General features: G+C 54.0%; 2 protein-coding genes across 6 annotated transcripts in view; both read right to left on the bottom strand.

The window, feature by feature from the left end:
- PPM1F (protein phosphatase, Mg2+/Mn2+ dependent 1F) overlaps nucleotides 1–24976 on the bottom strand; it is a 39368-nt gene that overhangs the window by 5512 nt on the left and 8880 nt on the right. For both annotated transcript variants that reach the window (XM_017521030.1, XM_017521029.2), the window contains exons 2-7: nucleotides 20382–20646; nucleotides 14641–14792; nucleotides 9605–9807; nucleotides 8843–9031; nucleotides 6425–6568; nucleotides 649–742 (exon numbers count right to left, since the gene is read on the bottom strand). In XM_017521030.1, coding sequence (XP_017376519.1) covers nucleotides 649–742; nucleotides 6425–6568; nucleotides 8843–9031; nucleotides 9605–9807; nucleotides 14641–14792; nucleotides 20382–20587 — 988 coding nt within the window. In that variant the 5' untranslated portion in view covers nucleotides 20588–20646. The remainder of the gene's footprint in view (nucleotides 1–648; nucleotides 743–6424; nucleotides 6569–8842; nucleotides 9032–9604; nucleotides 9808–14640; nucleotides 14793–20381; nucleotides 20647–24976) is intronic.
- The window catches only part of TOP3B (DNA topoisomerase III beta), a 49616-nt gene continuing 35686 nt past the window's right edge, over nucleotides 11047–24976 (bottom strand). The window contains exons 18-19 of one of the 4 annotated variants that reach the window (XM_037735733.1): nucleotides 16853–16860; nucleotides 11047–14461 (exon numbers count right to left, since the gene is read on the bottom strand). In XM_037735733.1, coding sequence (XP_037591661.1) covers nucleotides 14237–14461; nucleotides 16853–16860 — 233 coding nt within the window. In that variant the 3' untranslated portion in view covers nucleotides 11047–14236. Of the gene's footprint in view, nucleotides 14462–16852; nucleotides 16861–20581; nucleotides 20647–24976 lie in introns of those variants that run through there. The other 3 variants (XM_037735731.1, XM_037735730.1, XM_037735732.1) reach the window with 3 other exon arrangements.

Here is a 24976-nt window from a genome sequence, read left to right as displayed (position 1 = left end):
AGAGACGGGGTTTCACCATGTTGACCAGGATGGTCTCGATCTCTTGACCTCGTGATCCACCCGCCTCGGCCTCCCAAAGTGCTGGGATTACAGGCTTGAGCCACCGCGCCCGGCCTCAGGCTAATTTTTTAATATATTTTTTAGTAGAGATGGGGTTTAATGTTGGCCAGGCTGGTCTTGAACTCCCGACCTCAGGTGACCCACCCATCTTGGCCTCCCAAAGTGCTGGAATTACAGGTGTGATCCACCATGGCTGGAGAACCCACTACTTTTTTTTTTTTTTTCCCCAAAAGAGAAAAAACGATCATCAGCATGAATGGGGGAGGAGGATAAACCTCATTTTCAGAATACTGAAAGTGCTATTTCCAGCACATAGGGTAGAGAGCCACAGGTTTCCACTAGATTTGGGGAGAGCTGTTTTAGATGAGGTAATAACATACAGTATAACTTATACGCAACCACTTGTGCTGCAGTCTCTGAATCTGCCCTATTCCCTTCACAATACAAAGATATCACCGCAGTGCATGACAAATCCCCCTTGGCCTATTCCACTGCTGCCCTGAACCCCAGTGAGCCTCGGGCCACACTCCAGAGGCCTGGGCTTCTGAGCGACCTTCCCCCACTTGGGTTGGCCTCTCTGGCTCTCACCGATGGCTCTGGAGACGGCCAGGGTCCCGTTGACTCTCCAGCAGTCCATGTGAGACACAAAGCCACCCAGTGCTTCAATTCGCGCTTTCTCATCCTGCAAGGACACAGCCAGAGTCGGGGGCCTGGGCCAGGGGATGGGGCCTGGGGCCCCCTGCTGCCACCTGAACGGAGGCTAAGCTGCTTCTAAGACAGCATTCATAGCTGCAGCATTTGAACAAAGCCAGGAGGCTCAGAGATGCACCCAAACTAGGATCATTAAAAACAGTGAGAAATGACAAACAACTTACATTTCCTTTAGTTGCAGGAATGGTAAAGTGAACAAATCATCTGAGGTCACCAGCACTGCCTGTGCCCCTGGGCAACGTTCTGGGGTTAGCAAGGCACTCTGCTTCCCTGTCTCTAGCTCGGAGACACTGTCCCTTCCCTGAAAGTTGCTGGGCCAAGACGCAACATGTGACATGAGTGGTGGCATGTGACATAGCAGGGTGAAGGAAGCCTGCGCCAGGCGACTGCAGCCTGTGCCTGCCCAGTCATTTTCTTTCCTTTCTTTTTTTCTTTTTTTTTTTTTTTGGAGACAGTCTCACTCTGTTGCCCAGGCTGGAGTGCAGTGGCACAATCTCAGCTCACTGCAACCTCCACCTCCTGGGTTCAAGCAATTCTCTTGCCTCAGCCTCCCAAGTAGCTGGGACTACAGGTGCAAGCCACTGCACCCAGCAAATGTTTTTGTATTTTCAGTAGAGACAGGGTTTTACCATGTTGGTCACACTGGTCTTGAACTCCTGACCTCATGATCCACCCGCCTTGGCCTCTCGAAGTGCTGGGATTACACATGTGAGTCACTGTGCCTGGCCTAGTTCTTGTCCTCCTCAACCCAAGCTCAGCCCAGGCACAGTCTCCACTCACCAGAGGACCACAGCACCCCAGGCCTAGGGTTCCTCTAAGGACAGGACAGAGGCTTGGGCCAGCCACAAGTCCTCTAGAAACCTCTTTGTTCCGCCGCGCACGGTGGCCCATGCCTGTAGTCCCAGCTACTCAGGAGGCTGAGGTGGGAGGATCGCCTGAGCCCAGGAGTTCTGGGCTGTAGCGCGCTATGCCAATGAAGTGTCTGCACTAAGTTCAGCATCAATATGGTGGCCTCTGGGGAGCAGGGGACCACCAGGTCGCCTAAGGAGGGGTGAACCAGCCCAGGTTGGAAACGGAGCAGGTCAAAACTCCCGTGCTGATCAGTAGTGGGATCGTGCCTGTGAATAGCCACTGCACTCCAGGCTGGGCAACATAGCAAGACCCCGTCTCTTAAAAAAAAAAAAAAAAAACAAACCAAAAATTTCTTTGTTCCTATCAGCCTCTGCGGGAAGGAGAGGCCTCCCCAGTGACAGTCTGCTGCCTGAAGCCTGCACAGCAGCATCCCTGATGGAGTGACAGAGGCACCCTGGGATTGAGGCACCTCTCAAGTCTACTGGGGAAAGAGGGAGTCCTTTACTCGTTTCCCTATCAGGTAAACCTCCTGACCCCACATAGCACCAGCTCTCTGGTCCCCAGCATGGTACCAGCTGGGCATGAGAACTCTGATACCCCAGGTGATGGTGTCACCTAGACAGACTGGGGTATCAGCCAATCCCCTCCCCAGAGATGCACATGCACTGCAGGAGGCCTGGGGGACACAGCCCTCTCCAGATACCCCACCAAGGACCAGGCCTCCTTGTGTGGCACCCTTGCAGAGGGCATCACAGTGGGAATGATGCAGGTGTGCAGGAGTCCTGGTCTTACTGGATGCAGCAGCCATGAGCCTGTGTGGCGAATGGACAGGTGTCTGGTGGGCTGGATGCTCCTGTCCCAGCTGAACTGAGGAATCAAGCCAAGGAGGAGACAGGAACAGGGACCTCGAAGGCTCTCTCTGGGTCTGAGATCCACCACCCCAGGGTCTGAGCAGAGCAAGAGAAAGGCAAGGAGGACCAGAAAGGAGGGAATATCGGAGGAGAGAGCCAAGAGGAGGGCAGGAGAAAAGGCGTGGGGAGAGGCAAGTGGATGAACACACAGTACGGATGCATATTCACACATACATGTGCCCACACACATGCGTGAAGATGCCTGCAGAAGGCGAGGAGCTGCAGAGGAAGCAGCGCTTTTTCCCCTGTGCCTCAGAGGCGTTCCCTGGGGAGGGGCTGTGAGCGTGGGAGGCTCCAGGGAGAATTGGGAGCCTTTCTCTGTTTTTGCCTCCCACACAGTCCAGCCCACTCCAGCCCCTCAATGTCCTAGAGGCAGGCACGCGGGAGGGCGATGGACGAGGAACTGCAAGCTGCTCCCTATGCCCTCTGGAGGTGGGCTCTCCCCCACAGGGGACCATGTAGGCTTTCTGAGCTTAGAACCTTTCTTCCCAAAGCCCCTCCCCACCACCAGGGATGGTTGTGAGGACAGGGTGGAGCCAAAGGGCAGGAGGGCACTGGGACTATGCTGCTCCCCTGCAGCCTGCAAACCCTCTACCACCATGCCCCAACTCCTGTGCTGGATAGGCTGCACTAACCGTGGCTGCACAGATTCCCTGGGCTCGCCCCTCTAATCCTGGCCCTACACCTGGGTCCTCCTACCCTCCAGTGGCTCCCACCTCTGTCACGTGCTGGCCAGGCTCAGCCTTGTCTGGACCAACACGTCCCCAGGCTAAGGTGCCCCTGTGTGCTCCTCAAAGCTACTCTGCACTGCAGCTAGACCACCGTTGAAGCTCGAAGCTCGCCTCCTGACTCCCCAGCACCCACTCCCTCAACAGCCAGCTCTTCCCTCTGCTCCTCATACCTGATTCTTCCCACCTGCCTGAAACAGCTTCACAGGTCAAAGCCGGAGCTGGTGGCCCATGGGTTCCTGTGAATAGCCATTTCCTGCCTCCTAGGAGCACAGTGCTCCACCCAGCCGGACCATAGCAGCTCATCTACAGCACCACCATCCTCCTGGATGCCCAAGGCTCTCTGCAACATCTCCGCTTGCAGAGCCAGGACTCCTCCCTTTCTCTCCCAGGCTGCCCACCAGGCGTGCCAGCGTGACCTGTGACCACTCTCATTGCCCTCCTGGACTCACTTTTGTGACTCATCCCTCAAGTCGTCCTCCAGTGACCTGATCACTTTGGAAGCTTCTAGCGAGTTCTTACAGAGTTCCTCCCAGCCTGGGCAGCCCAGCTCCTCCAGCTGTAGGAGCAGCAGGTGGGTGGTCTTCTCCCCTTCCCCTTGAATCTCCTACCCACTGATTTTGGCTTTCTTTTTTTTTGGAGACAGGGTCTTGTTCTGTTCCCACGGCTGGGATGCAGTGTCATGAACACAGCTCACTGCAGTCTCGACCTCTAGGGCTCAAGCCATCCTCCTGCCTTCTGAGCCTTAAGAGGTGGGAGGATTGATTGGGGCATGTCTCCATACCTGGCCCTGATTCTGGCATAAACTGTCCTTTCCTCCTGGTCTCTCCCTTGGCCTGCAGGAGTCGCACCTGCCTGAGATGCAGCTCCATTCCATTCATGTCTCTGCTACATTCTGCCTAGCTCCTTGCCCTCCTCCTGCTTCCCTGTTAGACTTGGAGGCAGGAAGTGGGTCCTGTTTTATTTCACTGCCTCGACAAAGTATCCTGTGCAGAGTGGGCACTCAGTGTTTACAGGCTGAACTGAGCGCAGAGGCAGGAGACTGCTCAGACAGCTGCAGAACAAGGCAGAGCACCACACACTCCACACGTACTCCTCGCAGCTGCTCTGTGCTGCAGCTGGACCCCTGTTGAAGCCTGCCAGATTGAGGCAAGTTTCCTGCCCTTGTAACTGACATGATGCTTCTTTTTGTGGGAGAACCTTGGCCTGGATCTGTGAATAATTCTCTAGGGTGGTGGGCTGCGATCAGGATCACAGCAGGAGGATCCAAGCCTGGAGAGTGTGGCAGCAGAGAAGGGGAGGTGGGGGCACTGGATCTGAACTCCTTGGCCCATGCAGGCTGCAGCCAAGAACACGGACACCTGTGTGTGCTTATCCTGTGCGGGCTCTGATGTCTGCACTCCACATGCACTGGGCCACTCAATCCTTAGCCCAAACTTCAGGGACTCCTGTGTGACAGACTCGGAAGTGGTGGAGCCAGGACCAGGCAAGGCCATTTGTCCATGCTCTTTGCCACAGTGCCACATTGCAGGGCTCAGGCAGTGTTTGAAAAAAGTCCCTGCTGGGCTTCAAGGGGGTACTGAATGCTGAGCCAAAAGGGGTGCAGGCAGCAGGTGGGAGTGGGCCCAGCATGAATCCTGACATGGCCATATTTTACCTGACTGCATATCCTGGGGAGGACGAAGGTGCCAAATGCCCCATGGTGGTGGAGGCAGGGGAGTGGCAGAGACTATCTGTGACTTTGGCGGTGTGCTCTGGGCAAGTGAGTGAGCTTCACTTTTCTTCTCTGTACAATGGGGAGAGGACGTGCTGGAGGCCCAGCCCAGACAGTAAGCCACAGTGAAAGGCCAAGGAACATGGCCACCCCTGACTGTTACAATCATCAAGAACTTGTGGTCTCTGCTGTGCTTTCCAAACCCAGAAGCCACAAAAGGAAAGACTGCTCGACTCAGCTACAGAAAAACACAAAGCTTCCATGTGGCAAAAGTCCATAAACAAAAAACAGAAAAGACATGTGGGAAAATATCTGTACATCATCACAGATAAGGAACCTATACATTGGTGAGAAAAATGGGCAAAGGAAAGAAACGGTGTCTGCAGGAAAGGCTGTGTAAATGATCTTCAACTTTTGAAAAGATGCTTAAACTCACTCTGTAACAGAAAAGCAAATTTAACAATTCCCCTGAGATAGCCCTCTTACCTGACAGGAAGAATCCTGCAGGCTGGTAGAACTGTGGAGAAATGGACCTTCTTAGGCAAGTAATGCCAGTCCTGGCTGGCGTGGCCTGAGGTGGGCAGCTTGGCAAATCTACCCAGACTGTATGTGCATCAGTTCCAACCCAGCTATCCCACTTCTGGGGACGTGTCCTACAGATACAGATACACTTGACTCTGAACAATTAATGCTGCACAAAGTAGGTACAGATGCATTGTATTTAGCACCGAAAGACTGAAAAGACCTCCATGCCCACCCATGAGGGAGTGCATGATGAATGCAATGTCCGCAGCCCCAAGAAACGGCGGGTGCTCCTATGTGCTGATATATAATTACCTGCCAGGTGCCTGGATAATCTAACATAGCTGGTGGAGAGCAGCATGTGTGAAAAATGGGGTTTGAGACATAAACAGTCATTCCGTGATATCTAAATGCTCATGATCTGACCTCAGGAGACACACAGATGAGACAGTTTTGTGACATGGGGTCTGAGTGGGACTGTCATCCTCATGTCCAGGTGAGTGACCTGAGTGCCAGGGTCCCAGGCAGCCTCTACTCAGTATAGCCCTAAGGCAGGTTCCCTCCAGCCCCAGGGCAGTGTCACCTCCCTGAAGCCCTCCTTGCCCACACACAGCCTGTGGCCCCCCTACCCATGTGTATGACGGGTTCTGGTCTGCACTGGGCTGCGTTGACTGCACTGGGCTGCCTGTTGGTGTAGAGGGCTCTGCTCTCCCCTGGAGCTCTGGGCTGCGTATAGCTGTGACCCACAGAACTCTCAAAAAGTGCTCACATGGGACTCCCTGGCCATTCAAGTCAGGTGGGGAGCCCTCCCCTCTTGAAAGGTGCCAGGATTAGTACTTCCCAAGGTTCCCAGGCTGGAGCTCCCCTGTGGGCCCAGCATGACGGGGGCGGGAACATCCTGGGCCTGGGCGCAGGGATCCCCTTACCTGCCGTTCTGGTCTGTGTGGCTCCATCAGCTTCACCACCTGTCCCTGCTGCACCAAAATGACCTGGGAGTCCCCGAGCCAGGCAACATGCAGGGTCGGTCCTGCAATGAGTGCACACACACCCGTGGTGCCGCTCTGCAGCCGCTGTAGGGAAAGAGGGCCCATGAGGGTTGAGAAGAGGTGGGGACAGGGTCCACACTGCAGGCACATGCAGTGCAGGCTGAACAACCTTAGCCAGAAATGGGACTGAACCACTGAGCCATGCAATGGCTTGGGTGAATCTCATACTGAACTTCACACTGAGGGACAGGAGAGTGTATCCTGAAGCTTCCCATTCATATCCACCTTTGGGAACTGCAAACCGTCTGCAGTGTCAGAAAGGAGATGAGTGGTTGTCTGGGGAGTGGGCAGGGAAGAACAGACGATGAAGCTTCCAGTCATCCTGAATATGCCTGTTACTGTGGTGAGGGATCCATAGGTGTATATTCGTATAAGCCAAAATTTGCCAAATTGTGGACGTTAAATATGTGACACTTACTACGTGTCAATTGTATCTCAATGATGATATTTATTTACTTATTTATTTTTTTAGACAGTCATGCTCTGTCGCCCAGGCTGGAGTGCAGTGGCGAGATCCTGGCTCACTGCAACCTCTGCCTCCTGGGTTCAAGTGATTCTCCTGCCTCAACCTCCCGAGTAGCTGACATTACAGGCGTACACCACCCCATGGGCTAATTTTTTGTATTTTTAGTAGAGATGGGGTTTTGCCATGTTGCCCAGGGTGGTCTCGAACTCCTGAGCTCAGGCAATCCATCTGCTTTGGTCTCCCAAAGTGCTAGGATCACAGTTACGAGCTACTGTACCCGGCTATTTATTTATTTAGAGATGAAGTCTTGTTCTGTCACCCAGGCTGGAGTGCAGTGGCACAGTCTTAGCTCACTGAAACCTCTGCCTTCTGGGCTCAAGTGATTCTCATGCCTCAGCCTCCCAAGTAGCTGGGATTATAGGTGCCCACCACCATACCTGGCTAATTTTTGTTTTGTTTTGTTTTTGAGATGGAGTCTCACTCTATTGCCCAGGCTGGAGTGTGGTGGCACGATGATCTTGGCTTACTGCAACCTCTGCCTCCCAGGTTCAAGACCTTCTCCTGCCTCAGCCTCCTGAGTAGCTGGGACTATAGGTGCCCATTTTGGCCACACTGGTCTCGAACTCCTGAACTCAAGTGATCCACCTGCCTCAGCCTCCCAAAGTGCTGGGATTACAGGTGTGAGCCACTATGCCCAGCCTCAATAAAGCTGTTATGCCTGCTTCAGAGAATCCCTTTTCTACTCTGAGAAGCAGCCCTGAGCTCAGAGGTCTTTGTCACTTCCTGGGGTTGAGGTGAGGGGCCAGGAGTAAAGGCCTGCCTGCTTTTCACTGGGCTCCTTGCAGCTGCAGAGACCGCATGGTTTTCTATTGAGATGCAAAGCTTTGCTCTGCTCATTTCCATGAAGGTCTGTGCTCAAGCTTGTGATAAAAGTGCGCCTTTCCCCTGGTGTCTTCTCACTGGGGCATATCTTGTAAGCAGCCTGAGCCTCAGTCTCCCAATGTCTAAAATAGGTACAATATTAGTATTCACCTCACAGGGCTGCAAGGAGGACCTAGTCAAATTATGCTAGTGGGGTTCAGAGTGGGTAAGTTCACAGAAGAGGGGCCTGAGGCATCTGTGTTCTTTCTTCTTTCAGAAAAAAATGTCTCATCCCTGCCTGTGGCTGTAACTCCCTAGGAAAGAATGTTCCCAGAGAACACCAGCAGCCTGCTGAGAACCTGCCTAGAGGAGGAAGGGGAGATGGGCAATAGATTAATCAGGTTTTTTATTTTCTGCCTTTTGATGCTTTGACATCTTGGGGCCTTGCTGGTCCTGGAGGGGCCGATTCTCGAGACAGCAAAGACCTGGGGAGGCTGCAGAGAAGGCTCCGGGCCCAGCTTGCCTGTTTACCCTCTGTGTGCCAACTACCTTGGTGCTTTCCACGCATGTCCCTGTGTGGTGTGGCCCTTCCTCTCAGGAACTTTGAGCAGCAGACTCTTTGTTAAGGAACAGGTCTGTGTCTGTCACCTTGCCACATTTCATTAAAACAAAATCCCAGGAACGCTTGACCACAGGCTGCCTTCCTCAAGGCCTGCAGACCCTCTGTGGGAGGCAGGTCTGTGGAACCGAGAGGCCTGGCATGCTGGGTCGGGGCAGGATTTGTGTTGCTTCCATTCGAGTGAGAACCAAATCCCCTTTACCCTACACTGTAGAAGAAATGGAAGGAGCACTGGCAATGCTCAGTGAGGACCTTCCGGCACCACCAGACCCTTTGGCGTTTTTCCCACTGCAGAGGCAGGGACTCTCACTGGCCTCTAAACTGTACCTGAGGCCCAGCTGCCAGTCCTTACCTCTCGCTTGGCTTTCCTGAGAAACATCTGGTCGGTGTGCTGGAAGGCTTGTTTGAGGGCTCTCGCAGGGTTTGTGGGCAACTCTGGATGGCGGGCAGCGTTGGTGTGCACGTGAACAGCAGCATACCTCGCAGCATCCACACCTCCGTGACCGTCAAACACAGCAAAGTAGGCGCGGTCCACGGGGTCCTGGTGGGGATGCAGTGGGAGTCACAGACCCGCTGACCTTTCCCGGGACCCAGGCTGCTCCCATAGGGGTAGAGCAGGCACTGATGGGGTAGAGTCTGAGAGAATCAGTATGGCCTTCGCTATCCACGAGGCAGCCCGGATTATGTGTGTATGAGCTGGGCGGTTTGCAAAATGACAGCTCGCAGGAGCCTTGGTTAGACCATCTGTTCTGAGTTGCTACAAGCATAAAATGAGGGGCTGCCCAAGGTGGCTCCTGGTGCTGGAGTCAGGGGAACGTGGTGCCCAGGCCTTCCTTATAATAGATTCACATTGTTGCCCTTCTTAGTCTCTTGCTGGGCAAGTTCAAGAGCTGGCGACTGCCCTGGCGCAAAGATGCTGGGATGATGAACTGGGCCTCCCAGACTCCCCAGGGAAGAGGATTCAGGGCTGCCCATACTTCCACCTGGAGACAGCAGTTGATGGGTGTCTCTCTTGCCTCAGCCTTGGTGGGCAGCTCTTCTCGGTACCCAGGGGACCCCCACCCTCGCCCCAGCCCTCCGAAGCTGTCCCTAGGGCTGGCACAGGAGCACTCACGGACAAGCCGAAGAGCTGGTTGAAGGAAGGGAGGGACACATGCCGGTCTTCCATCTTGCGGCGAGTGTTCCGGATGGCGTGAATGGAGACCAGCCACTGCCGCTGTGAGGCCCGGGCAGCCAGTGGCACCTGATTCTGCCATTGGCTGGCGACTTCCCAAAGCCGGTTAAAGAAACTCCGTGTCAGGCCTTGGGCATCTAGCACTGATGGGCACAATAGAGGGATTGTCAGGGAAGTGCTGACCAAGCCAGCTGAAGCCTTGCTGGCTCCCTGACAGCTCCCACAAGGGCCTGCACAGCCCCCATCACCTCCCAGGGCATTCTGAGCACATCAACTCAATAAAGCGCACATGGCAGCCTGTGACCGGAGTTAGAAATGTCTAGTTTGGCAACTTAGCCCTTGAAGTCTTCCACCCCTCCATAGAGCGACTACTCATGGGAACCCACCCTAAAGAAATTGTCAGAAACACAGAAACAATTTAAAGACAAAGTACAGAATCACTTGTAATTGCCCATTAATTAGAAATGCTATATATCCAGTGACAAAGGAATGATATTTAACTTACGATCTAGTCTCTTCATGAAGAATTACGCTGCTATTAAATATGATTTTCACAACAAAACATGCTACTCCCATATGACCCCACCATGGCACTGCTGCAGACTCATCCCAGAACAATGAAGGCTGTTCACATAAGAGCTTGAAAAACTAAGAAAAACTAAGGCTGGGTGTGGTGACTCACACCTGTAATCCCAGCACTTTGGGAGGCTGAGGCGGGCATCACCTGAGATCAGGAGTTGGAGACCAGCCTGACCAACATGGAGAAACCCTGTCTCTACTAAAAATACAAAATTAGCCAGGTGTGGTGGTACGTGCCTGTAATCCAGCTACTTGGGAAGCTGAGGCAGGAGAATTGCTTGAACCCGGGAGGCAGAGGAGGTTGTGGTGAGCCGAGATTATGCCACTGCACTCCAGCCTGGGTGACAAGAGCTAAATTCCATCTCAAAAGAAAAAAAAAAAAGAAAAAGGAAAGAAAAACTATCCCAGGCACTTTGGGAGGCTGAGGTGGGCGGATCATGAGGTCAAGAGATCGAAACCATCCTGGCCAACATGGTAAAACCCCCTCTCTACTAAAAACTACAAAAATTAGCTGGGCGTGGTGGCATGCGCCACATGGTGGCAGCTACTGGGGAGGCAGAGGCAGGAGAATTGCTTGAACCCGGGAGGTGGAGGTTGCCGTGAGCCGACATCTAGCCACTGCACTCCAGCCTCGGCAACAGAGCGAGACTCTGTCTCAAAAACAAAACAAAAACAAAAACAACAAAAAAAGAGAAAGATTAGCTCGGTGTGGTGGTATGACATGCAGCCCCAGCTATTCAGGAGGCTGGGGCAGGAGGTCAAGGTTACAGTGAGCTCCGATTATACTACTGCACTCCAGTCTGAGTGACAGACGGAGACGTGGTCTCTTAAAATAGAAAACTAAAAATTGATTTTTATAGAGTTTATGAGCACGTAAATCGCTTATGTCATGACATTAAGTGAAAAAAGGAGGAAAATTACATATGCAGTTTAACCACAAGTCCATGAAAAACCACCAAAGCCAGAAAATAAAGGCAGGAACAGCACACAACCAAGGTGTCAGAGTGGGGCTGCAGGTGGCAGTTCCATGGGCAGCTTTTCCAGAAGTACACTTTCTTAATACTTTCCCAATTTTCCATTACAAGTGTTAGTCTTGTGTGGTCATGGCTTTAAAGGATGTCCACAAATTCTCTGACTTCCCCTTTTGCGAGGTGGAGCTCACTTCCTGCTGCTGAGTGTGGGACTTGACTGCTTCTGATGAAGAGTGGCAGTGACCGTGCGTACTTCAGATGCTATAAACTCAGAGGATCTGTGCCTTCTGCCTATATGTAGAGCCCTCTTCCTCCTTCCCTGTTATCGCTCGATCTGAGCTGTGAGGATGCACAAGCAGCGAGGCCTCCTGCCAATGGCCGTGTGTCAGAATCACCTTGGAGGCGGACCCTCCAGTCCAGCTGGCATCCATGTGATCACAACCCGCTGACAACCAGCTAAGCTGCTCCCACATTTCAGACCCACAGAAACTGGAAGAATAAACGTCTGCTGTTTTAAGCCACTACATTTGTGGCAATTTGTTACGTAGCAAAAAATAATACAAGCTACAATACTCATTTTAAAAGGAAAAACAACCAAATCCTACCTAAGCGTGGCTTCTTAAGAAAAGATCAACCAGTAACAGGCCCAAAGGAGACTATGGAGGCTCTGCCTTCAGAGACTCACATCGCTTCAATGCACAAACCCTCCTGGAACTCCTGCCAGCTCAGGTGCATTTGCCAAGCACAGTGAGTCAGGGCCAGTCACCTGAGGGCAGGAGTTCAAGGCCAAGCAACTGAAAACAGGGCAGAAGCTGAGTGTCACAGGCCATACCCAAAGGACATGGGGAACTGAGAGAAGGAAAGAGTTCCTGCCCAAAGGAGGAGGCTATGGAAGAAAAGGAGAAGGGCTGAGGCCAGAGGGGGCCACTGAAGAAGAAACATGAACACAAAGGCTGTGCACACAGGAGGTCACAGAAAGGTCCGTGGGAATCCACGCATCAAGGCAGGGGTGGGGGCATCCAGAGCCAGCTGCTGCTGCCATGGCCAAGACAGGGGCCCATTCAAGCATTTGGCAAGAACTGGGGACTGGCAAGGCTGTGGGTGCAGGAGGGGCCTGATAACTCATTTGGGCAGGCCCAGCTGAGGGAAGGTGGCTCCATACAAGTTTGGCCAGTGGATCCCCTGCAAACCAGGAAATCCCCCCTTGTCCAGCCAGTACTCGCAGCACTGCCTCCTCTTCCTCTCCCTGAGAGCAGCTGTGCCCAGAAAACTGCCCCTAAATGCCATGAGCTCCTCCGCACTCCCTTTGGAAACTGTGGGCTCCTGGTGCTTACCAGGCCTGAGCTTGGGGGGAGACTCAGCTGCTGCTGCTGCGGCTCATGGTCTTGCCCCTGGTGCTGCTGCTATTTCCATCGGCTTGCTTAGCCTAGACTCTGCTCAGGCAAAGGCCATGGCTGAGGCAGTGCTGCCCGGCCCACAGACTCCCCATGCCAAGGGCTGCAGCCCCACGACCTCAGGAATCGCTTCTGGATTCTGCTCTGATTATAGCCATCCCAGGGTCCTACCTGGGACATGCCCTAAAGGCCCTCAGCCCTGAGTCACTGCACTGTGCAGATCTACCCTGATTCCGGTCTCTGCAGGGCAGCCTCCTACACAAGACAAGAAGATGCTCTAGGGACAAGCCAGGTGCCTGAGAAATATTTGTCTTGCCCACCTTGGGGCAGGGGCTGTTACAAGGGGTTTACAGTCTAGTTGCAGAGATGAAAACTACACTCAAATTATTAGTGTATGGTATACACTGCTCAGGGACCCAAATATGTGACAGGAGGCTGCAAACAGGAGGGCTGGCTGGCAGCCACAGAGTTAGCCACTTCCTTCCCTTCGGTGGCGATTCTTATAATACAATCCCCGCCCCGATGCAATTTTGTAAGGGTGGCTCAAAGTCCAAAGACTTTACTACATTCTACTCCCGTGACAAGGAGGGCATGATCAAGGCCGCTAGGCAGGTCTGTGCGCAAGGCGCTCTGACAGACAGGGACGCTCCCAGGCCTGTAGGATCCCTGGGCGTGGGACTGGGCTGCTGCGAGTGCAGCAGCACTCCTTCACACTGGCAGGTGGCGCTGTCTCCCCCGTGGACCCACAGAGACCCTTCTGCAGGGCCGGGTGGGGCCAGGCAGCAGTGACGGCGCCCCCTTGGTGGGGCCGCAGAGCTGAGGAGCAGCAGCTGCCACTGGCCGGAAGCCTACTGGCTCTGCCGAGAACAATGGTCTCCTGTCACTGTGGACAGCTGTCTCCCAGGCAAAGGCGAGGCTGCACTCCCAGGCAACGCGGGCAGGGAGCCAGGGCAGAGGGCAGGGGACCAAAGCGTGGAGGAGAGCACCAGCGCCGACTGATGCTGGCGGCTTTGGGTATTCGCCTTCTCTCTCTTCCCCCACCTTGTTCCTTGCTTTTCCTTCGATGCATGCATGCACTAGTAATGCTGAATTTAGAACAACAGGAAAAGGAAAGGAAATGGCAAGGGAAGAAGGGAAAGGAAATGGCAGACAGGAAATGGCAAGGAAAGGAAATCCACTGTGACTCTGCTGCCTGCTGGCCTGTGGAGGGACAAGTTTTCAGCTGGGTGGGGCGTTGCTACCCCCTTGTGGCACCCCTGCTGCAGCCTGTAACTCTCACTCCCCGTATTTCTGTTCCAACATCAACCAACACTTTGGTGAAATATAATAAAATGCAATTACTAGGAGAGTGAAAGAAAGTAACATAAAATCTGCTTTTTTAAATTAGATCTTCTGTCAAATGGCTCTGCGTCCTCTCTATTTCTGGGTCACATCGTGCTGATGGCCGTCCCAGGAGCAGGCTGACAGACAAGCGTCCACCAGCACCTAACCATGGGGCTCACAGACACCATAGAGCGTTTCCACCCGATAAAATCCTGACTTTGGTCGCTGAGGCAGGGGGCCTGAGTGTTGAGGGTACCACTGCTGCCCCTGAGACCCGCTGGTGTGCCACCTGGCTGACCCTGACTTCACCTGCCTGGGCACATGTAACTGAGGTACAACACAGAGTACACCTGAACCTGGCTGCATGACTGTGAGATTACCTGTGAGAACCTCTGTGAAACGAGACAAGCATCATTCATTTCCTGGGCTGCTCCGGAACTTAAGAGAGACCGGGACACAGGAGGGTGTCTGTGCCACCCACCCTGCCTCATGAGCTGACTGGGAATTGCATGACCTGAAGAGGGGTGTGACTGCCACCCTCCACCTCGCTGGTGCCCCAAGCCGCCTCTGCTCCTTGATTCTGCTGCCCTTGTGAGCGAGGGCCCCAGCACCTTTAGGGACCCCAGTCAATGGGGCTTCCCACAATGTCCTCCTCACCCTTTGTTGCCTGCTAAGCAGCCCTGGGGCTACCTCAGAAGAAAGAACTCACAGGTCACAGGGGCCTTCTCCTCCTCCTCGTCATCCTCCTCCTCCTCTTCTTCCTCTTCCCTGGGCAACTTCCTGAATTCGGAAAGGTCTGTCTGTAGTAGCTGGGAAACTGCTGCGTGGGCCAGAGCTGCAGCAAGTGGTGGTGGGGCCTTCCTAGGGGTGAGGAGGGGAAAGTGAGGGGCAGCTCCCAGTAGGTGACCACACCTAGCACCCCTTCCCCAACCATCAGCCCATATGCTGAGGAGTAACAGCGAGCAGGGTGGCCCCTGTCCTCAGGGAGCTGGGACAGGAAGGTCATACAACGGCAGAGGCAGATGCGCAACCATCTGCTGAGGCACTGGACCAAACTTGGGGCTAGAATTGGTGGGGAGGGGGCTGTTGATGGATAAGCAAACTGCCTGACATCCATGCGGATGATGGCTCCCGGCCACAGGAGGGCAGAGGAATCACCCATGCCACTGGGGACCCTGGGGGATGAGGAGCGTTCTGGGTTGAACTGTGTCCCCACAGAATTCATACGCTGAGGCCCTAACCCCCACTATCTCAGAATGGAGCTAATTTGGAAACAGGGTCATTACAGATGGAATTAGTTAAGATGAGGTCATGCTGGAGCAGGCTGGGCCCCTACCCCAATGACTGATATCTCCATAAATAGGGGGAATTTGGACAGACACACACACAGGGAGAACGCCATGGGAAATGAGGCAGAGACCCAGGGGATGAGACTACAAGCCAGGGAGTGCCAAGGGTTGCTCACACAGCACCAGAAGGGCCAGTTGTGTCAACATCCTGATCCCAGACGACAGCCACCAGCATGAGGCACGCTTCTGTTGTTTAAGCTGCTGGGTCTGTGGTTATCTGTACAGCAGCTCCAGGCAACTGATCTTGGGGTGTGGGACCCGTGGGCATACTTGGCAGAGGCTGTGCATGGTCCACGAGGTCCCTGGGCAGATGGGGCCATAGGGGCCACTGGGGTGAGGGGCTGTGGGAACAGGGCAGGCCAAGCTTTATGGTAACAGGGAAGCACTGCCATTGGTTTGTGTTTTATTTTTTTATTTTTAGAGACAGGGTCTTGCCGTGTCTCCCAGACTGAAGTACAGCTGTGCAGTCATGGTTCACTGCAGCCTCAAACCCCTGGGCTCAAGAGATCCTCTCACCTCAGACTCCAGAGGAGTTAGGGCTGCAGGCATGCATCACCATGTCCAGCTAATCTGTAACATTTTTGTACACATGGGGTTTCACTGTGTTGTCCAGGCTGGTCTTGAACTCCTGCCTTCAAGTGATCCTCCCATCTCAGCCTCCCAAAGCCCTGGGATAATGGTATGAGCCACTGCCCCTGGCCAACTATGGTCTGTTCTAAAGAGGGACATGGCATTATCAAATGGGACTTTTAGGCCTCTCTGACCCTGGTGTGGAGGGTGGGCTGGTGGAGAGTGATGACTGTCCAGAGGAGAGAGTCCAAGACCCGGGCTGCGCAGGGCTGTGGTGGCGAACAGGAGGGGACACAGCCGGGCAGTATAGAGGGAGGGGCAAGGACAGTGTCGAAGTTTCTGTTCTGAGCAACTAGGAGGCTCATGGTAGAGTTAATTACGCCAATGGGGACGGAGCAGGGCCAGGCAGGGGATGGGCAGTGGGCTCTGTTTCCATGGAGACTCTTGGGTTCCATGGAGGTCAAGAGGCTCCAGGGCCTGCAAGAACACGGTCTGGGCAGGAGATGGAGCTGTGGAATGAATGAGGATGGGGGCTGGTCCCACAGGGTCAGAGCATGGCTAACAATGCGGGGATGACCCAAGGGTGGCCTTTTGGGGGCCACGAAGGAACGGTTTCTAAGACATGAGACTGGGTCACTGCTTTCAACGTCACAGAACAGAGCTGAGGAGTCGAGGAGGTGTAGATGGGTGTAAAGGGAGGTCATAGCAGGCTGAAAGCAAACCGACGGGAGGAAATGTCAACCTTGAGTTAGCATCTTTTAGCAGATAGGCAGTGCAGAAGAGAGACATGGGGTAGATCAGGGGAAGAAATTTAGGGGTAGGGACACTGAAGCCAGCTGTGGCTGAGGGGAGCAGTGGGGAGAAGTGTCTGAACGGAGCCATCCCTGAGTCTTCTGGGCAGAAGGGATGGATCCCTCAGTGGCCCTATGACCTCTATCATGCATTTTGACTCCTGGAATCTGCCTACCCTACCCAGTGGGGGCCCCGGGAGCTGGGTGACACACATTCACCTCTGTGTGCCTGTCCCTGAGAGTGGGGGCCAGGGGGTTATGCCTGGGGTGGCGAGGTGATTCAGCACAGCACGGGCTGACAGACAGATCTTGTTCCATGGGGGCTGGGCGCCCGAGCTACTGATGGTCTCAGGAATCTACTGGAATGGATTCCTGAGTTTTTAAAATGAAAGGGTGACTCACAAAAGCCTCTGGAACTCTCTTTGAAAAACAACCAGCCAAGACATGAGAAATGAGTTCCTCTGCCATTTGGGGGTTTCCTGCCAACTGCTGGGTTTTCCTCTTGCGCAGTGGGAGGAGGGACGCCTGTTCCCCTTGGTCCCAGCGAGGTCAGGCCTCAGCTTCCTGCCCACCCACTGCTGCTGCTGGGGGAAGGGAAGCAGCTTCCGGCTGTGGGGACCCAGATAATGCCTGGCCAAGGCCACCAGCATCCCCTTCCTGGACACAGTTCCCACCTCATTCCAGGGTTCTGACTGGGATACGCCCTAGAGGTCCTCAGCCCTGCATTACTGCACTGTGCGGATCCACCCTGATTCTGCAGGGCAGCCTCCTACACAAGGTAGGAAGATGCTCCGGGGACAAGCCGAAGTGTGTGCAAGGCCCAGGTGCCTGAGGAACACTTGTATCGCCGACCTGGGGGTAGGGGCAGTTACAAGGGGTTTACAGTCTAGTGGCAGAGATGAAAACTACACTTGAATCATTAGTGTGTAGTATGCACTGCTCAGGGACCCAAATATGTGACAGGAGGCTGCAAACAAGAGGGGAGACAAGACGTAAATAGCCCTCTGCGGACTGGGTGTTCTGACTTCTGGATGGCCTTCAGAAGCATGCATTTTACAATCTGTGAAAGAGCCCAGGGACCGAGATGCTCAAAGCCCTTGATGCCCAAAAGCCCATCCTCCGGCTGGGGGACGGGAAGCAGAGCTCAGGGGTGGAATTGTGACTATGTATGAGCACGTGTGTGTGTGTGTGGACAGTCGGACTCAGTGTAGACAACATGTAAGGCTCAGACCCCAAGTGCTGACTACACCTGTGGACATCCACACCTGTGTGTGAAAAAAGATGCTAGAAAAAAACAAAAACGACTTAAAAGATAAATCCAGTAAGACGGCAGGAAAATATAAGACCTTCAAATACTCCACTTTACTCCACCATGCAGGGTAGGCTTCTAGGGGCTGAGGAGGCTTGGGATCTCTGTGCCCCTCCCGCTTGCACCCATCACTAGGCAGCTCACAGAGCGGCTGCTCAACAAGTCCTGCTGCTCCCTCATTAAACCCAAAACCCACTGCCTCCCCTGGACCCCTGGCACTGACCCCAACTTCAGCTTGGGGCCCTGCTGGGCAGGTCACCTGTGCTGCCTACTCACTCCTCAGCCATCCAGGCCCTCCCACCTCCCAAGGAAGGATCTGTTCTGTGCCCTTCTCCCCCTATCCAGGAACTGAAGGCTGATGTCACCCTGTTGCTATGGCCCGTCCGTCTTCCACACCTGTGCTGCACGCACGTCCAGCAAACGCCTGGGCTCTGCTGTTCCCCGGGATGGCTTCTCCACCCGGTTCCCAGATTGGAGCTGGCACCACTTGGCTCTGCCTGCTCACCTCACGCTTGGGCCAAGGTGGACCAACTCTTCTGTCCCAGGCCTGGGTTTTCATCTCAGGGCAGCAACGGCCCCCCGCCACCTCCGCGAAGGCCCAGTGGCTGTAGAACTCCCTGGTCTGGACTCCCCTGCTCCCTGCCAAGTGCCACCTGCTCCTCTAGAGAGGGCGGAATATGGGGCCTCCCCTCACTTCCCGTCACGCTGGGCCCACTCTGCTCCACCACGAGGGGCTGATTCACTTTGTGCCACATCTCTAAAATATTTCCTCAGAACAAGCCAATAACAGCCTTTGCACATACCACAACCCCATGGAATGTGGTCACCAGGCGTTTCCTCCTGAGCTCTGGGTGGCTGTGGGGGATGCTGGGTGGCACGGCCCTTGCATGTGGCTGACACTCAGCAACCTTTGTGCCCATACCGCACAGGGAGAGGGCAAGTCATTGACTCTGCTGGGGCCTGAGATCAAGGAAATTAGGCCCTTGATGGGTGTCAGGAACAGTGTTGCTTTGCTGCAAGGGGCAAAGGAAGTGCATGCCTGGAGGATACTGAGGCAGCTGCCAAGTTCAGAGGCTCTGTCAGAGGGAGCTATGGCTGAGGGCCCGTCACAGCTTCAGGGGATATTTCAGGTGATTTGGGTGATGCTTGGACTGGGGACCATGGGCACATCCCCTCAGAGAGGGACTAGGTTCACAGAAACAGCATGTGGCCCACCAGCTCGCTTGCCTCTATGAGCAGCCCCTGTGCCAGACAGAGAGCCTGACTCTAAGACCCTGTCTGAGCAGAGAGGGTTAGAGAAGAGACCTTGTCCTTCACCATCTCTCATGGGACAAATACTTGCAGAATGAATGAATAAATGAAGAAGGAGAGGGCATGGCAAGGAAGGGACCTCTGAGGTCAGCCTAGGAAATAGATATACCATCTACTGGTGGATACACTCCTCTCTATCTTACCCAAAATCTGCTAGCTGGTTGTGCCACTTCTCTGTGCCTCAGCTTCCTCATCCGTGGAATGGGGACAGTGCCAGCTACCTCTCAGATCGTGGTGGCCAGGGTGCTATGTGGCCCTGCCACTCTTTGACTATAAGGCCTCACGTCAGTCTCTTATCTACCAACCTCTGCCTCCTTGTCCATCACACGGATCAGAAACAGGACTTACTGCTTATCACCTCTTATGCATTAAATTGTGTTCCCCAAAAAGGTATGTGGAAGTCCTAGCCCCTGTGGCTCAGAATATGATCTTATTTGGAGTTAATATCTCTGCAAATGTAATTAGTTATGTTCATATGAGGTAACAGCAGCTGGGCACAGTGGCTCATGCCTGTAATCCCAGCATTTAGGGAGGCAGAAATGTTGAGGATCCATGGAGACCAGGAATTCGAGACCCGCCTGGGCAACATAGCGACATCCCATTCTCCATGAAAAGAAAAAGAAAGAAAGATGAGGTCACACTGTAGGAAGGCGGCCCCTGGTCCAAAACGTCCAGTGTCCTTACAAGGGGAGGAGCCACAGAGAAACACAGCAGGCAGGGAGGGGAGGTGTGAAGGCACAGACACACAGGGAGATGCCGCATGCAAGAAGGCCAGATAGGAGGGCTAAATCTATAAGCCAAGGACATCCAGGAAGTCAAGGCCAGGCACTAACAGAAAGGCCTGGAGCAGACTCTCCCCTACAGCCTTTGAGAGAGCATGGCCCAGCTGCTACTTTGATCTTGGACTCTGGCCTCCGGTGCTGTGAAGGAATAAGCTTCTGCTGCTTTAATAAGCGCCCAGTGTGTGGTGCTTTGCCACAGCAGCCACAGTAAATCCACACAGTGCTGCCACAGGGATCTGGGGCTGCAGATCCCTGTGTGGGGCTGGACATGTGGGGGCCTGGTCGGCCCTGGCACCATGCCCTCACTCCCCATCCCCTTTGGGGGTGCACAGGCCTACCTGCTGCCCAGAAAGCCCATGGCCAGCTCAGCTAGCTCGCCCTCCACCTCCTCCTGGCTGAGCACAGTCCCTGGGGCCTTCCACGGCAGAGGGTCCTCCGGGTTTAGTGGGGCTGGGAAGTCTTGCAGGAGTGTGTCCAGGAAGCCTTGGGTCTCCTCAGCTCCACCGGCCATTTGGCTGCTCTTCTGTGGGGCTCCAGAGGCCATGCCCAGAGCATCCCGGGGCCTGCAGCTGGGCCAGGGTGAAAGGGTCTCCAGGCGTCACCCTAGGGAAAAATGTCACAGTCAGCAGAAATCAGGCAGCCATGGCACCAGCAATGTGAAGTGCAGGTATGCAAGCACTGTGCGGCAGGTGCATGACCTCATGGTTCAGGGCCACTATTAAGTGGAGGGACAACCCTGGCCACTGTCCTGACATGGGTCCAGGTGGGGACTTGTGGGCGTCTAGAGATACATCCTCAAGAGATGGTGCCAGGAGCAGCAGCTGGGTGGACATCTTTAAGTGACAGAGAAGGAAGGCTGCTCCTGGCAGAGGGTGGCTGGCATGGCCAAAGATGAGCTACACAGGGATGCTGGGGCCAGGCACTGAGGCAGGTGAGGGGGTTCAACCTGATCACGGGTCCTGAGCAGCCAGAAGGGCTCTGGGGTGAAGGAGTGAAGCCACCAGGTCTGTGAGCCTGGACATGGTAACCAGATGCCAGGAAAGACACCTGCTGGGGCTCCAGCAGTGTTCAGGGGAGGAAAGAGGAGGGTGAAGATGCAGGAGGGCTGGCCCAGGGCCGTTGTGAAGACAGGCCAGAGTGGGAGCAGGAAGCGATTCCCAGAGGCTGCTGGGGCCACCCGAGGGGTGGCCAGGAGAGAAGCAGAGGCTTAATCCCAGACAGACAGGAGGTCAGACAGGGACACCATCAAGCCTATTCAATTCTCTCTAATGGGGGAGGGAACTGTGAGCCTAGAACGGCTCAGGCCTGCTAAGCCCTGGCTGGAGGAGAGGCACTGGGATGGTTCCAGGCACTGACCCCACTGTGGGGCACGTGGGCTCTTCTTCCCTAAGTCCTTAGGAATGCCCAGAGCTGACCACCCCTGTGAGTTGCCCCTAACATCCCATGAGCCAGGACAAGCCCCCATTTCACAGATGAGAACCCCAAGGATTAGAGAGGGGTAGTCCCTTGCCTGAGGTGTCAGGAAGAAAGATGGAGCCGAGGAGGGATCCCAAAGCCTGTGCCTTCACTCCCTCCTCCCGGGGTGGCTCCAGCTCCTCTTCTTTCCTAACTCCTCAGAACCTTCACAGTCGCCTCCCCAGCCTGCCTGCCCTCAAGCACCCTGCTTCCATATTATTTCCATTGCCCTGGGGGATTCACCTCCCAGCACCTGCTCAGCATGGGCGCTTCTCTTTCCCAGCCCCTTCCCCAAGGGTACCTGAGCCCTCCGATTCTTCCCACAGCGGGGACACCACCTTTGGCTTCGACACACACGGGCTGGGAAACTTTCTTCAACAAGTCCCTATACAGTAATAGATGAGACTGGATACAGAAAAAAGTAAAAAAGAAGTCCTACACAGTTGCCAACCTGGGGAGAAAAACTGCGTTCCTCTATGGTGACAAACGGACATGAAACTCCAAGAAACACCCCAAGTTCTAGGATGGAGAATTTGGGGAAGTTTCATAGCCCATCACCTTCATGAGGACTTCCAGGTTCTGAGAACTGAATGAAGAAGGCAAGGAATCTCCTAGAATCATCAGTTTTAGAATATCCACAGATTCTGCCTACAAACTTTGCTAAAAGACTGGCTGTGGCAGGGGCCTGCAGTGCAGCATAGAGAGTGGGAAGTAAGAGATGCAGGGAGCTCACAGCCCACAAAAGGGCCGTCCTTATCAGGAATTGCTAACTTGGAATAAGCCTTCTGGAAGCCTAAAGATAAAAGACACAAAAGGGAATAGGGTGGGCAGAGGGAAAGGTCCCAGCACCAAGTTAAATGTCTAATCAATGAGGGATTTGGAATGCAAGAGATGAGGGTGGTAAATTAACAAAACACAAAACCTCTCTCTTCTTTTAGAGGCAGGAATCGAAAAGTAATTTAAGTAGAAATATACGAATAATGTAGAAATAAGGATGCTTGTTACTGAGGGTTCTGGGTTCTGGGGATAGATTAAATTCATTGTCACGGTTCACATTTACTCACAAGTAGGAGTAAATTTAATGCAGCCCAAGTTACAAAAGGCAAACAGGTAAAAAGATAAAGAACATAAAACAACTGGTGAGACGCTGTGGCTCAGGTCTATAATCTCAGTGCTTTGGGAGGATGAGGCAAGAGGAGTGTTTGAGGCCGGGAGTTCAAGATCAGCCTGGGCAACAGTGAGACTGCCTCCCCCTCCATATCTACAAAAAAAGAAAGAAAGAAAAAAAACCCAAAAACATAAATAAAGAAAAATCACTCTGAGAGCAAAAAAGACATTGACATTCAAATCACAAAAGGAAGACTGTGAGCTGGAGAAATGAGCAGAGGCTGGGAGACCTAGCCCTCATCAACCAGGAGGAGGCCAGGCCTGCCAGCCACACCTCACCAGAGCTGCAAGGCATGCAAAGATGGTGTACATGTCCCAGCAAGCTTGGCTGCCCTCAAGCAGTGAAAGCGGCCAAGGCCCCCTCTTCTGCCTGGCACTGCCCTGGCCCCTGGAGCTTCTGGGAGAGGAATGTGAACAATGCAGAGCTGCCCCCAGCAACCACCAGTGCCTGGGGCCTCCGCCCACTTCTTGCAATTCCAAGTGATCTGGAGGCTCTGCCATCTCACCACAAAATGAGCTCATGTAAATTTATGCTTAGGATTCAAGTGAGAGGACAGCCTGCTTCTCCCTAGAGCACACAGAGATCCCACTGCCCACCCTGGAGAAACCCCTGCCCACAGTGTAAAGCCCCACTGTCAAGGGCAGGATTCAAGACCCTTCACTTCCATCTCACTTGCTGGTGATGTCTGCTGGACAATTTGGGACGCAGGTGCCTCCTTCCCACCTCCTGACCTTGGGGTACTCTTTCCTGTGCCTGGAGCCCCTCCCCACAATCGGCCGGTTCCCTCAGGGAGGGCGGCCCCTCTGCACTGCAGACCCTGATTCACCGTGGCCACCTCCCCGCTCTCTCTGTACCTCGTGCCCACTGTTTGTGCAGGCCTCAATGGTGTCTGTGCCATGCATGCTAAGTGGGGTCTGGGGCGGTGTGATGACGTCTGTGTGCAAAGCTCTGCCTGCATCTGTAGAGGAAACGGGCAGGCTTACTCTTAGAGCCTGTGCCAACTGCCTGCTCTTGCTAGAAAGGCAAGGTGTCCAGGGCCATCCTGCTTGCTGGGGACCAACCAAGCACTCTTGTTTCTGCAGCACCAAACTAAGGCAAGGGGTGAGGAGAGAAACCAGGACACAGCTTTCCCTCCCTGGAGCCCAGATGGTGAAAGGGCCAGGAATAATTTCCTTCCTTTTCCCAATAAGCTCCTGAATCTGATGCACACCATGGCACATCCCACAGGAGGGAGAAATTCCTCACCTACAGGGAACCAGAGGCAGCCCTGGGAGTGCCTGGAGGGGCAGGGGACAGTGCTGTGGCTCTGAGTTCTTTGAGGGATCCACTGTAGGAGATGGTATCAGGAAAGGCGTGGCCAGCGGCAAGCCGCAGGGAGGAGGCAGGGCTGGGAGAGCACCAGAGGTGGCGGGGCCTGGTGCAGGGCTGTCCTGACCAGGGCACACTAGTGAAAGACTTGGAACGAGAGGGACATGGGCATGAGCCTGTGCAAGTCACCAAGAGCCTGGGATGGGCATGGGAAGGACACTGGGCTCCCGCATCCCACCACCGCCTGTCTGGACCAGTCTGGCCAAATGCAACTGGCAGCTGGTTCCTCCTAGATCAGGGTCCCTCTGAACACCAAAAGTGTGCTCACCCTCCTAGAACCTATTTGTTTAAGGTCTCACATAGGTGGGAAAGGGCAAAAAGCAAACTCATCAGGGGGCAGCTTCAGGGGTAGGGCTGATGGTGCTGCCAGCTGCCACTTGCCCCTGCTCCGAGCACTCTTTCTGGGATGGCTTTTAGCTTCCCAACAACCTCTTGTGGTTATCCCCACTTCACAGGGCAGGCTGTAGCAGAAAAGCTAAGGAACTTGCCCAAAGTCCCAGGGTGGGGTTCATGCTGGGGAACCTGGCCTCTAACCGTGATGACACCTGGGAAATCATTCTGATTTCTTCTGTCCCTGACCTACCCCGCATCGGCCACCAAATCTGAACTTTGGCTCTCTCAAGGCTTCCCCTCCTATTTCTGCACCTCCCCACCCCAGGGAACCCCTCTTCTCCTTGCTTTGTGGTGTCATCTGGCACCCTCCTTCCATTTGGCCTCCCAAGATCTCTCAGATCCTTCCAGGCTTTGCTGAAATCTCCCATCTTTGGATCCAGGATGCTCTTTCATGTCTCTATGGCATTTTTGCTCACATCTGACTTGTAAAAAGTTTTCTTTTTTTTTTAAAGTTTAAAATACTTATTTTCCGCTAGTACACCAGTTTTGACTCCTAAGCTCAACAAATGCAGGGTTTAACAACTGCAGTTTTTTTTTTTTTTTTTTTTT

Source organism: Cebus imitator, unplaced genomic scaffold (assembly GCF_001604975.1).
Source record: "Cebus imitator isolate Cc_AM_T3 unplaced genomic scaffold, Cebus_imitator-1.0 Scaffold941, whole genome shotgun sequence".
In the NCBI taxonomy this organism is placed as follows: Eukaryota; Metazoa; Chordata; class Mammalia; order Primates; family Cebidae; genus Cebus; species Cebus imitator.
Note: the sequence above shows the minus strand (reverse complement) of the source record. Positions and strands in the feature narration are given on the sequence as shown.